This window comes from Eulemur rufifrons, chromosome 16, assembly GCF_041146395.1.
Source record: "Eulemur rufifrons isolate Redbay chromosome 16, OSU_ERuf_1, whole genome shotgun sequence".
NCBI classification, from domain to species: Eukaryota; Metazoa; Chordata; class Mammalia; order Primates; family Lemuridae; genus Eulemur; species Eulemur rufifrons.
The window spans coordinates 72,944,670-72,958,835 of NC_090998.1; the positions used below are offsets into that span (position 1 = coordinate 72,944,670).

The 14,166-nt window shown below is 45.6% G+C and overlaps 1 protein-coding gene across 1 annotated transcript in view; it reads left to right on the plus strand.

Annotated features, from left to right (window-relative positions):
• Positions 1 to 14,166, plus strand: part of PLXNC1 (plexin C1) — a 136,671-nt gene that overhangs the window by 91,323 nt on the left and 31,182 nt on the right. The window contains exons 18-21 of the mRNA XM_069490067.1: positions 2,747 to 2,785; positions 3,033 to 3,157; positions 3,895 to 4,093; positions 8,326 to 8,472. Coding sequence (XP_069346168.1) covers positions 2,747 to 2,785; positions 3,033 to 3,157; positions 3,895 to 4,093; positions 8,326 to 8,472 — 510 coding nt within the window. The remainder of the gene's footprint in view (positions 1 to 2,746; positions 2,786 to 3,032; positions 3,158 to 3,894; positions 4,094 to 8,325; positions 8,473 to 14,166) is intronic.

The following is a 14,166-nucleotide window of genomic DNA, read 5'->3' on the forward strand; positions in this document are numbered from 1 at the left end:
TAGTCTACTTAACCCTTTGGGTTGTTGGTCTCACCTATGTTCTAACACCTCCATTTTCTCACCCACTCACTCAGCCTCCTTCATTTACCCTCCCGAGTCTTTGGTGAGCTACACTCATCCTCTGTATCATCACCTCCATGTCCCGATACCCCAGCTCCGCCATATCGCCCTTTGTTTGTTTTCCTGGTCCAGAATGGTTGGCCCCAGAGAGGCCCAACCTCTGGAACGCACCAACCCTGACTATCATATTTAAATCTCGCCTTCTAAGCAAAGCCAGAAATCTCTCCAGGCCAAAGGAGAGTTCGTATCACCTTACCAGAAGCTTCTCTACTGCATTTGGCCGGAAGCCTAGAGTTCAGAAACCCAGACACATGCAGTAAGCAATTTCCAGCTTCACTATAATTCCAGAAGTGGACACCATGATATGTAACGCTGTGTCTGGAGGTTGGGATACCTCCATAAAACACCCACCATATTTTTTGGTCCAAGCCTTAGTACTATAAATCAAAAAGGCTATAAATAAGACTTTAGTTTTGTATACGTGTGAAGTTTTTTCCCTTAGCTTACTCTCCAAGAGTATTAGGCGCCAGGATTTGCCATTTGCCACCGCGTGCGTTTCTGTGGCAGAACACGGCCTGGGGAGGGCCACTCGGCTCCCTGAGTCAGGATGACTGTGCGGGGACTCTGCAAAGGCTGCATCACGAGTCCTATTTCCCAGCTATCTGAGATCCCCATTAAGAATTTAATAGCAATAAAATAACGGAGATTTTTGACTATCACCATGAGTACTGTGTGGGCTTTTACATTAGTGATTGCCCTTGAGTGCTGAATAGAGTAATCTGTGGCCTGAAAAAGAAATTTTCCTATCTTCTAAATTTGGTAATCAAGAATGAGATAGAGAGATGAATATAAAGGAACACTGCTGCAAGTTGAGTGTTTCAAAATTAAAAAAAAAAAAAAAATCCCAGGAACAATGCTACATTATTTTAGAAGATAGTTGCAAGGAGCCAAACTGATTTAACTCGAGGTTATGTAGAATCTTGAAAGGCAACTGGGAAAGCCATAAAAATTGAAGTCAAGAGAAGTCATTAAAGGAGAGAACCCAGGAAAAACAAGCATAAATTTGTCAGAACCCTATCAAGAATACCCTAAGGCAAAATTGAATTTATAATAATTAAGATAGAGAGAACAGGGAAACACATTATAATAGGACAATGCCACTTGAAATACATTCCAGGTTGCAGAGAAGTCCATGCATAATTAGGCCCTTCACTAATTGATTGGGAGCCGGATCCTGCAGGCCTGGAGGTTGGGGCTGGGGGGCTTGCGGGATCAACACCTGCCAGATGGCAACAGGCATGAAACCCAGAGGAAATTGTAGGTTTGCAAAGGAGACCAGGGGAGCGCCAGTTCCCTGGTTCTTTGCCCTGCTTTTTGGTTTTGGCTTTTAAAGCCTGACTTTTTATTCTATTGACTCTTCTTTGTTTTGCTGAAACTAGGAGAATAAGGGTAAGCAGGAAAAGGGAAATTTAAATGAAAGGAGGAAAGAGCCAGAGCCTTAAAACACAGAAGGCCAGCACGGTGTTTCCGTATTTAAGGTTCAGAATCCATCCCTTTCGACTGTCCATGTACATGAAGTCAGTTCAGTAGAAAAAGATTAAGAACTAGGAAATGCAAACCTAGGTTCTGTTTTTTTTTTTTGTTTGTTTTGCTTTCTACTAGGGGAGAATATGACTGAAATAGTTTGAGGTCTTTTGCTCAGGCTAGCAGATTTGAAACTATGAAGGAAATGTCTCTGCAGAAGAGATTTACTAAGATATAAAATTAGTTCAAAACTGCAATTATTACAAAAAAAAGAAAAATCTGAATGTTTGAGTTTATATTTCCATTCTGTTGACTCAAGTATTACTCAACATACTTTTAAAATTTAATCAACTCCATAAGATTTACGATACACTAAAAAACCTCAAATTTAAAGTTTCTATTCAGGAGCTACTTAGCATAATCCATAAAAGTAGTTTTAGAAACCAGTAGGGTAATAACATGGTGGTCTAGTTTGCCATAAATTAGGGATAAAAAAAACAACAATAATAGCTGACATAGAGCGCTTACTATGCACTCAAATTATTTTATTTTCACACTAAGCCTAGGAGGTGGAAACCGCTATTGTCGCCATTTTATAGATGAGGAAATTCAGACACAAGTTCAGTAACTGGTCCAAAGTCGTGTGACGAGTGTGGGATAGAACCCGGACTGGAACCCGAGTAGTTTGGCTCCAGATTCTATGCTTTTAACCACCTCACTCTGTTCCTTCTGGAGTAGCATTGTGTATGGGGACAGTAGATGCTACTTAGCTAAGACTTGTGAAAACTTAATCTAGTATTTATCCTTAGAAGGTAAATTGCTTGAGGAGTGGTCTGCCATTTGCATAATCTTCATCGATGACCTCTTCTTTAACTTTTGAGTCCATTCTTTTAAAATGTGAGATGATACCTTCATCTACCATAAATGGGACTTAGGCCATGATAATTATTCTTCTTAGGGGCTTTCACAATTCGTTGGCGTTTCTCGAGAGCGGAATATTTATTATGTATTAGAGGATATGCAGCGAGCCTAAGCCCAGGGGCTCTTCAGATTAGCAAATAGTGTCTCTACTTTATTAAAACGGACTTGGGTATTATAACAAAAATACACTCTTCATTTCCTTTGGATGTTATGAATAATAAAAGTGTCTCCTTCCTCTCAGTCAGGTGGCTTCACACACATCTTCACTGAAGATATGCATGTAAGTCTCTATAAGTTTTCATTTTTAGCCCAGTGACTGCCTGATTTTCATAGTGTTGTCATTATCATCATCATCTCCATTGTTATTACTTTGAATTTTTATTGTGGGTTTTTTTGGATCATGAATTCAATATTAAATAATTCATTGTCTTGGAAAACCCATTGTGGATCTACTTTCTAACTTTAAACTTTTATATTATATCGTATTATGTTATATTATATATTTCTTTTTTTTTTTTTTTTCCCAGAACAGAGATGCCAATAACAAGAATGAGAGTCTCACAGCTTTGGATGCCCTCATCTGTAATAAAAGTTTTCTTGTTACTGTCATCCATACCCTTGAAAAGCAGAAGAACTTTTCAGTGAAGGACAGGTAGTAGTCAATTCTTTGATGTTTTGAAAGCCTTTAAGTAAAGAAAATAAAACCTGAGCCCCTTATTTTATTTCCAAACCACTTACTGAACTTGGTATCTTGAGAACACGCACTTTTCCAGAGGCTGTTTGGGTGTTCACGCAGCCATGGTAGCTCCGTTTCAGATCATGCCATCCCAACACAAATTCTTTTTTGTTGTTTTAATTTTGAGACAGGATTTTGCTATGTTGCCTAGGCTGGATTTGAACTCCTGGGCTCAAGTGACCCTCCTGCCTCAGCCTCCTGAGTAGCTGGGACTACAGGTGCATGGCACCAGGCCGGCTCCCAACACAAATTCTAGTTTAAAGACACACACACACACACACACACCAGAAAAAACCCTGAAAAACTCCAACACCATAAAAAAAAAACCCCACATAGATTCTAAATCAAAAAAGCAGAAGTGTTATTTTTAATTTTAAAAACACCCTGAAATTTTGGGAAAGAGACTCACTTCTTGTTACCACTCTAGTTTAAGTACTGAAAACACAGAAAACATCCTGAAGTTAACATTAATGTGTGGTTTTAAGGCTTGAGGACAGAAGCGGTCAGAACCTAAACATTTAAGAAAAAAAGAAAAAAACAGCTTCCAACAGGACAGCTCCCCACCCCCTTGCCCACAAGCTTCCACGGAAACTACTCTCCGCGCCCGGCCGACCTCACAGCTGATGGTTAACCCAGGCTCTCTTTTGAAACAGGTGTCTGTTTGCCTCCTTCTTAACCATTGCACTGCAAACCAAGCTGGTCTACCTGACCAGCATCCTGGAAGTGCTGACCAGAGACTTGATGGAACAGTCCAGTAACATGCAACCTAAACTTATGCTAAGACGCACAGAGTCTGTGGTCGAAAAACTCCTCACAAACTGGATGTCCGTCTGCCTTTCTGGTTTTCTTCGGGTAAGTGTCACATCCCTGGGCAGTGTCAGAGGTAAGACAATAGGCAGTTATTTTTAGCAGCCACCAGATGTCTTTGCCAGGATAAGTCCGGAATGCTCCATGGTGTCAGCATTTAGCTGCATTTAGTCTTGGTGAAGTGCGTGCATAGAGGGGAAAAGTCAAAATTGGTTTTGCTGTAACTGGCCTATGCAAATGTAAATCATTTAGAATTTCCTCAGGTGAGACTTTTCAAGCAAGCTCACCTTCTCATCCTTAACATCAATTAACACCCGGAGCCCAGCTGGCCCATTTAAGAAAATGCACCGAGAAGAAGGACTATATCAAATACTGGAGAGAACAAACCGTTTCAGGCCCTCTGAAGCATTGTAGAAAACCCATTACCTACCATACCCTGTAAGCTAATTACAATCAATTCTTACCAGTCCTTCCACATTAAAGCAAGTCCCCAAAGACCTGCCTGCCCCTCGAGTTCACTCTGTTGGAGTTGCCATATGAATGTGGTTGTAACCTAATTGAACCTCAAAATCTTTTTGAATGCAAACTTTTCACAGACTCCAGTGGTTAAGATAGTGGACCCTGGAACCCAGTGCTTGGTCCAGGTCTAGATTTCACCACTTACTTGGTTTTATAACCTGTAGAATTAGAAGAATGTTTTAGGGCTGTTTCGAAGCACAGATGAGAAAATGGATGCAATTGCTCAGCACTGAGGAAGCACTCCACAAACGTTGCCCATTACTATTATAAAATATTAATGTGAAATAAGGGTGTCCTGTTGAACACAATCTTTGCTCAGCCCTCTGAGGCCGCTGGTGCAGGTTTGTACCCTTAATTTCACCAGCCAGCCAGATTCCAGCAAACCTGCATAATTGTGTATTTGTAGCTACTTCTGAAATCCAATTAAAATTTGAATAAGATACACTGCTATGCCACAGGTTTTAACAGTGCTACTTAAGTTTAGATCCAAAAGCAGCACTTTAAATAGACTGTGCCTAGTTTAATGTTTAATGCAATCTTACAAGTAGATGCACAGAATTTTTTTTTTTTATTTCTTACCAACCCCTTCCTCTCCCAAGGCAATACCCATTTTATTAAGATTAATGAAATCTGCCTCCTTTTCTGTTTACTTGGTATAAAGCATCATACGCATTGGGGAGGTGTGGAGCCAGTTATTTCTGGGGCGAATGTTTTTTGCTTCCCACTGTTGTTGCTCTAGTCACAGCGTCACAGCTGCCGCTAAACAGGCTTCAGGACTGAGCCAGGCCCCTGGGCTTGGTGTTAAAAGGCCAACTCCTGCCTGCCGGTCCCTTGGAGCACTGACTCAGGAGCTCTGGAGGTGGGGCCCCCGTAATCCACAGTTTTCACAGGCTCCTCCAGGTAATTCTGCGTGCCTTATATCTGAAAGCTCCTGCAGTAGTAGAGAGAGCACTGGACTAGGAGTCTTGTTAGAAGCAGCAGGGTTGGGCTCTAGAACGTCTCGGCCCAGCCAGCTGTGTCTCTGGGCACCGCTCCTTCTTTCTAGGCATCTGTTTCCCACCCACCAAATGAGGGGCGTGGTCACTGGCATTAAATTTCCTCCAGGTGTTTCTACCGGGACCTTGTGATTTTTGCTCTGAGCTCTCAGGGGCTGCTTTGGGCTTTTAAGCGGTGAGGTGTTCGGGAAATCTGGGCTCCAAGCCCAAACGGCCCCCTCGAGCTCGGCATTCTGGGTCAAGATTTCGCAGTGCTGATTCAAGAATGTCTCTCACACTCCGGGGGGTGTGGGGGCGGCACAGCTCGCAGGGAGGAAGTGGCTTGGAGCCAGCCAGCGATACTTTCGCTTTCGGTGCTGTAATTCCCTCTGGTGTGGAGGGGCCTGCTGTCCCTCCGCCAGGTGCCCCAGGGGGGCTGGGACACCGACAGCCCCAGTCCTCCTGCCCTGCCCCACGGACGTCGGATGTCAGGTGAGCAGCACCAGCCCCGCGACCTCCAGGTCACTTCCCCGCCCAAGACTCCAGCTTTGTGGGTAAAATAACTGTCACTTAGTGATTGTGCCTGAAGTCACGCTAAGAGCTTTGCTTGTCTTTTCTCACTTAATCCCCTTAACAGTCCTTGGGAGTAAGTACCTCTGCGACCATTTTGCACATGGGGGACCTGGGGCACACAGCTGTGACTCTCCCCAGGTCCCACAGTAATTGTGGGTCATTGCCAGGATCTGAGAGCTCTTAGCCACCCCCGGGTGCTGAGAAGAAGGAGCCTGCCCTCCTCTGTTAAAGTGCCTAAGCCCAGGCCCTGGGGCTGGGGAGCCATGTCCCCAGCAGCTCTGACCTAGAAATTGTGTTCAGTGGTGACAGAGAAACCTCATGGCCCTGTGGCTCCCTAAGTCGGCCACACATCGGCACACTCCCCCCCCACCACTACACACACCCTGCAGACGCCAGGCCTCATGTTCAGAGACGCCAGTTCCGTGGGCCTGGAGCGGGGCCCAGGCATCTGCATGCTTAGCAAGAGCCCCAAGGGATCCTGGTGATGAGCAAGGCCTAGAACCGTGAGCCTGGCCAGCAGTGCAGGACCAGATGTCACTGGTCTCAGTCTGGCTGCACTCTGGAGAGTTCTGGAGAATTCCCAGCCAGGGCCCTTGAGTCAGCTGTCCCTTCCACAGCCCAGGAGAGAGCCCACCTGCCCCGCCAACTCCAGCCTCCGCAGGCACAGGTGGCCCCCATACAAGGGCTGTGGGCTTCATCTCCAGTTGGTGCTGGAGGGCAGGAGAGAAGTCGGGTTCTAGTCCTGTGGTCAGGACATCACAGGGGTGCTAGAGGGGAAGAGAAGGGAGCCATGAGGCTGTGAGCCACTAAATAAAGGAAGTTTTGCATGAGAATGAAATGGCATGCACTAGTCCCACTGCCCTCCCTACCTTGGAAATTTCTGAACATTCTACCTCTGTCCTGCACTGAAGAAGAGACTCGAGGATGTATCGGTAGGACAGAAGCCAGAAAGGCGTGTGGGAATGCGGTGTATGCAGCGTGGCAGAAGGCGGCAAGAGGACGGGGAGGGCACAAATATAAAGGAAGAAACAGGGTGGGGGTGGCATCCCAAGGGATTTAAAAGAGGTGTTGGGTAATTTACCTGTTCAAGGGAGAGCAGGTAAGAGATTCAGTGGAATCCTCCTTTCAAAGCTGGACTTTGTAAACTGGTGCTTCAAGCCCTAGACACGGGGTGGGCTCTTCACTGTCACCAAGGCACTTTGACACTCTGGCTACGGTTCTTCCTCCCCCACGTATGGGCCTAATCTCCACTGATCTTGGAAGGCTCATCGCTGAGCAAATGCTCTGCAGCTGACCCAGGGCAACGTGCTTTGGGGGATGCGGTGGAAACGACACGCAGCCGCCCCGTGAGCTGCTCGGTCCTTTGGAACACACACCTCGTGGCTGCAAATCTGAAAGGGGACAAACAACAGCAAGGGAGGCAGCCCCACCCCCTCCAGGAAAAGGTGCAGGTGGCTTTAAGTTTGAAGAAAGAAGCCATCAGGATTGGCCTTCGAGTTTGGGAAAAGCCTTAGAAGCAATGGAATTGGCTCTGGCTCAGGGAAAAGACACGGAGTTCGTCTGTGGCCCAGCACCAGCAGAGGTGCCCCGGGGGACAGTGTAGGGTGTGTCTGGGAGCTCCCGGGACAAGGCCACCCTACAGGGAGGGGGGGCGGGCAGATAAGGCTGCAAAGTGTAGAACCGAAGGCCACTTCCTTCATGAAATGCTGTCAACCCCCAAAACCATCCCCTTTGGTAAATGTCTAAAATGTTCTTACAGGTATCTGTTACCAATTGTGCGTTTTTAAAATTGTCATTTATCTTTGGTGTACTTAAAAAAAAAAAGTGACTAATTAGGATTGTAAACGCTGCATCTACTAGTTGTTCCTAGGCATTAGCCTGCTAACGACTCTTAGCCTACCATATGTAAGTTTAAATATAAAATAGTGACGGGACTGCTTTGTGTGACTTTTGTTGCTGTCGACTCCAAACGCTGTGAATGGGTGCACATGCGCAGACACGCACTCGCGTTGGGGACACAAGGAGGTTTTCTGAGTTCTGCGTCCAATCCCAAGCGGGACAATGTGTATTTTTCTTGGGAGTTTCATGTTGATTGTTAGAAAACACTGCCTCCTGTCTCCTGTCATACTGCCATAAACGGAAACTTTAATTCTTTGGAAAGTGCAGTGGATTCCACAGAAAGCTAACTGTCGCTTTTGCGTCTTTTCCAAGGAGACTGTTGGAGAGCCATTCTATTTGCTGGTGACGACACTGAACCAGAAAATTAACAAGGGTCCCGTGGATGTAATTACTTGCAAAGCCCTGTACACCCTTAACGAAGACTGGCTGCTGTGGCAGGTGCCGGAGTTCAGTACCGTGGTATGTTTTCCAGAAAGGTCCCCATACAGACTCAGAAACAAGTCTGGCTGGGAATTAGAGTGGGGGAGGAGGTGGGGATGGGTCACTCACAATGGAACGAAATCATTCCTACGATCGGAGGCCTCGTGCGTTTAGTTAATTAAAAACAGTAGTTGATAAAATATTAACACGTGTTCGTATAATAGATTTTAATTACTTGGATTGGGGGAGAAAATATTGTAATGGTGCCTGGGGTACTCATCAATTTCCAAAGATTTTAATATCAGGATTGCTTATAGCTTTCAGTGTCGTCAAAGGAAATGCAAAGTACTCCCTATTCAGCACTTATAATTGCAATCAGAATTTCTCAAATGGCTCTGCTCTGGGAAGACAATGTGTGAAGATATATTTCAACCAAATTGAGGCCGTCTTATTTTAGAACGATAACACAAGACAAATTCCACCGCGTTCCCCATGCAACACGACGCCCTTACTTTATTTTCATGGATTAGTTACAAATGTTTGGTGTCGCCGTGCACTTAATGTACTGTGATCTCATAGATATTTTTAGAGGAAGACTGTAAATCACTACAGCAAGATGATTGCCTGGCTGCTGGAGGCTTTCACCCACTTGAGAACTTCCTTTTAACCCATCCCCACCCCACCCACCCCTTCCTAAAGAGAGAGAGCCCAATTTAGGGCACATTGAGGAATTTTGGAGAGGGAGCCAAGCATGGAGAGTAGCTCCAGAATGACTTAGGAATTTTCTATGCTTTTCTGTTAAGACAGACTTGGGGAAGAGATTGCTGTGTCTTGGGTTGATCTTTAGCTTTCAGGAGACTCTGGGCTGCTTCATAGTCTCATTAGCGGAGAAGGAGGAGAAGATTACAGTGGGGTTTGAGATTGCTCATTAAGGGAGCCGAGTCTCCTGTGGCTTTGCTCTGGACGGCGAGGACTGCGCTGTCATCCGGGAAGAATTCATTCCCTAATTGGAGAAGGCACCACAGTGCTGTGGACCGTGTTATGGTTCTGCCCGCTGGTGGGAGAACAGTCTATAGAGCAGCTGTTTCAAGTTCTCAGTCACTGCCAGATGAAGTGGCACCCTGCTCAACCGCCGTCCCAGAGACGGGAAGCCGAGCCGAAATGCAGCATTTCTCGGTGTTCTGACTTCTGTGGGTACACCCGTCTGCATCTGAGAGGCAGTGGAGTGGGGTGCAGTGGTTCTCGATCTTCAGCATGCATCCGAATTGCCTAGAAAGCTTGCTGAACACCCACTGCTAGGCAGCGCCTGGAGTTTCTGCTTTAGTAGATCTGGGTTGTGGCCTGAGAATTCACATTTCTGATCAGCTCCCTGACGCTATTAATGCTACTTAAGAACTATTGGTATGGTGGTTCAGAGCATGGACGCTGAATCCTGCCTCTGCCACAGGTTAGCTGTGCGACACTGAGCAAGTTTCTAGACCTCTCTGTGCCTCATTCTCCTCGGGTGTAAAATGGAGACGATGACCGTGGTGCCTGCCCATCTCACGGGGTGCTGTGAGGATTAAAAGAATCAATATTGTATAAAGCACTTAGAACATCGCCTGGCACGTCGAATGCTCTGTAAGGAACTATTCCGTTTAATTCAGATCCCATCAAACACTTGTTAGAAATGCAGACCCAGATATATACGGGTGCGTGGGCCCTCTCTCAGGACTGATCAAATCAGAATCTCTGGGGATGGAGCCCAGGCATGGATATATTTCTTTAAACTCTCCAGATAATTCTGCTGTGCGTTCAGCATGGAGAACACTTCTGGATATCTTGGAGAACGAAAGACAAATTTGCCCCAGGGCCTGCTGATTGTCATTTCAGTGATCCTGGGTTTGTGTTCAAATTCAAGGGCCTGCCTCCTACCTCCAGGATGTGCATGCTTTTACTCTAAAACGTTTTAGAAGCCCCAAAAGTCCCCAAAGAAAAACATTTGCCAGTGAATACACAGGTTGGGGTGGGGAATCCGGCTGTGTTTCAGTTTCGTGAAAACATGGAGCCCAAACAGGAAGGCGAGGAAAGGAGAAGCCGGGATTCGAGTGGGGGAAGAAGTCAGATGCCCGAGGCAACTTCTGAGGTTTGAGCCGTTTTTTAATGCTTTACATCTGAACACTTTTTCTCCCTTTCATTTTGAAACATTATTTATTTCACAGTCAATTAAGACCATGTGTTTCTGATTTGTTAACACTCAACTCATCATCAAAATGTTACTTGATGTTGAAGAAATTCACGTTGACTCTTGAAATTTTTTTTTCTTTATAGCCCCCGGGGAAAAGGGTAATGGAAAATTAGGATTCCAGAAATCCACATAAATCTGCCTTTTCAGGTTTGAATTTGCCGGCAGAGTTGAGACTAGAAAAGGGATGGGCCCCTTGCTTTAGGGGCTTTGCCCTCAAAAAATAATTTTTAATGTCTTTCATGGGGCCTGTTGCCACCCCTCTTTGGGGGGGGCGGGGAGGATGATTATACTAGAGCTGTAAGGAAGGCGCAGGATCCGGTCCCTGCTTGTGTGACAAAATGTTAACAGAAGGTCGATGTGAAAAATTTAAGGTTTTTCATTTCCTTTCAGGCAAGTTCTCCAGCCTGAACCACCACATTTCTGATGTTCTGCCTTCCTCCTCTCCCTCCTCCCCCTCCTTCACTCCCCACCCCTCCCAGGCGAGAGTACCCAGTGGTTTCTAGTCTTGACTTCCCAAATTTGCCTGAGGTGGTTTGTGTAATTGAAAACCAAGGTGTGCTGAACAAACTGATTCCGTGTGTGTGTGTGTGTGTGTGTGTGTGTGTGTGTGTGTTGGGGGAGAGGGGGCGATTTCTTTCAAGGAGAGTCAGGAAAAAAAAAAAAAATCAAGAACAGCCCCATGAACAACTTGAAATGACAGAGCCTTGGTGCCATGGCAGGGACATGTTTGAAAAACAGCCCCCAAAACTCGTGTTCAGCTAAATGCTCAGAAGGACGGCACCTCATTTAGCAACCTAAAAGTTAGGTTTCACGCCTCTAAGATTAGGATGTGTTTTCCCTGAGGTGTGGGGTGTTTTCTAGAACATAAAGACATCTTGGCAATTTCTCATACGTGAAATCATTACACTAACAAATGGGCTCTGGGAAGTAATGTTTTGTTCTTTGCATCTTGGGAGGAAAATGCCTCTTTCCTCAAGTCTAAGCAAAGCCCCCCCCCCCCCCCCCCCCCCCCCCCCCGAGCCATAGGTACTCGAGTGCAGTGAGAAGCCGTCCTTCTCTAGCTGGGCATTCCGGGCTGGTGCGACAGAGAGGCAGGCTGCCCTGATGCTAGCATCCTCCCTGACATTAGCAGCAGGGAGGATGGTACACACAGGACTGTGGTCTTCCTTACGTAGCTAGGAATTCACATTGGACAGCGAGGGGGGAATAAGACCTGTTGCTCTGCTGTTTTTATTTCCCCTTTGCAAAATTTTGAACAAGTTCGATTCCGTCGACGGAGAATCTCGGGCCTTCGCTCAGCTTGCACTGCGTCAGGAGCAGAGCAGGTCGCCTGAAAGTTTGGAGGAGCTAGTGAAGCCTTGAGGATTTCAGTTCCAGGAAAGTGTCCCACACGGGAGAAGGGACATTTGCTTCCCTTTCAGGAAGAGATGAGAAAAACCAATAACTCGTAGCAAGCGTGCTGAATTAGCAAGAGAAGTCTGACTTGTAATCAAAGCTAAGCGTGAGGTGGTTTTTTGAACCCTTAAACACAGAAAATGAGCTCGCCAATCTGCTGTATCTGAGAGATAGCATCTTGGCACCCTGGGAAATAGTGTTCCAACGAATGTATTATTGCCCTCGTTCTCATATCTGTAAGAAAGTCTTTAAGATTATTAGAAATTCTTGAAAAAGCGCAGGTACATGCCTGCAGAAATATTAATGCCTCCATTATGATTTATTGAAGGTTTATGCCAGCCCACCCAAGTGTGTCTCTTTCCCCAGTGGTTACCATTTGGGGGCAATCATGTTTAATAAAATATTTCATATATAACAGAGCCCTAGGTGTCTCTAGGAGGAGTTTCTCATCTCTCCCCACCTCTCCTCAGCCCCTCTGGTTCCACTGAGTCCGTCCTTGCAGAAGATCCATCATCCCTGTAGTTAAACGACCCACTGTCCCGATCAAGTCATTCTCTGTTACTTCAATGACATCCCATTGTTCATTAAATCCTGATGTTTGTACTTCAGCAATCTTGTTTTTAATACTCCTAGCATTGGTGGAGAAACAGTGAAGTTAATTAACAATTCTCCAGCTTTTTTTTTTTCTTTTTCTCTCTACCATAGTACAAATCATTTCCATTATGACTTGCAATAATGCTGAAACCATTACCAACTTCATAGTGTTTCTGAGCTTCCTGATCAAAGACTGAAACCATTTTTTATAATCATTTTAGGCAAGTCGTTCCCTAGTTGATGGCAAGCCATGGAAAATGAAAAATTAAGGTTTAATGGGTGTTTTAAATGATTTTCCTCTTCATACCCTTTCTTCTCACGCCTATAATCTTGGAATTAGAAAATAATTTAGTTATCTAAATAGAAAAGTATTTAATTTCCTTCTTTATGGCTCAAATGTGACTCCATTATTTCGCTGTTAGGATCCTTATTTACATTGGTACCTCTGAGAAGAAGGGTGACACTTGTCGCAAATCACGGTGGAAATAGAAAGCATTTTCTAGATTTGTCTTTTTGGCATTGTCAAAGTCATTGTTCCATTTGAGGGCACTCTTATCTAGTACAGGAGTCCTCGACCTATGGTGAGTTGTATAATTATTATATATTACAATGTAATAATAATAGAAATAAAGTGCACAGTAAATGTAATGCGCTTGAATCATCCCGAAACCATCCCACCCTCGGTCCGTGGAAAGACTGTCTTTCATAAAAACAGTCCCTGGTGCCAAAAAGGTTGGGGACCGCAGATCTAGTACCCTAATAAAATGGCCTGCCTGCCTATTCTTATAAAGTTTTATTGGAACACAGCCATGCCCGTTCACTTCCTTGTTGCCTGCGGCTGCTTCCCTGCTGCAGTGGCCGAGTGGAGTAGTTGCGACAGAGACCGTGTGCCCCTCAGAGACTCACACACTTACTATCTGGCCCTTTGTAGAAAGCTTTCTGGCCTTCGATCTAGCGCTTGCCATAACAGAGAACAACAGCGAGAGTCCTCCCTCCCACCAACCCGGGCAGGCCTGTGGCCTCCTTGCTCTCCTGCTGGGGACACAGCAGTGGAGATGCGGTACCTCCCTCCGCAAACCTGAAACTCAAGGGCACTTTGCCAAAACAAATTAAAACAGAAAATGCAAAGACTGAAATCAGTTATTTTGGGCTACATCAGACAGTTCTTCTCACTTGATTCTAGGATGGACAAATGCTAGTAAATATAGAAAAATTGAGAGAAACTTAAATGGGAGGAAATTCTCTCCATTCCCTTTTTTTCTTTCCAGTGGAAGAGGCTCCCCTTCCCCTGTCCTCTGCCCCCACTTTCTGTTTGGGGAGCGAAACCCCTTGGCCCAGGAAGCTGTGGGCTGTGGCTCCGTGGCGTAGGGGAAAGAGGGGGGGGTTAAAGGAGGTGGGGGTGGACGGCAGGCGCAGCTCGGCGGGAGGTCGCAAGGGATGTCCCAGGCTGCTGACTCCAGCATGGAAAGAACCATAGATCAGAAGCTTCCCCGAGACTTGCACTTCTAACTCCGGGT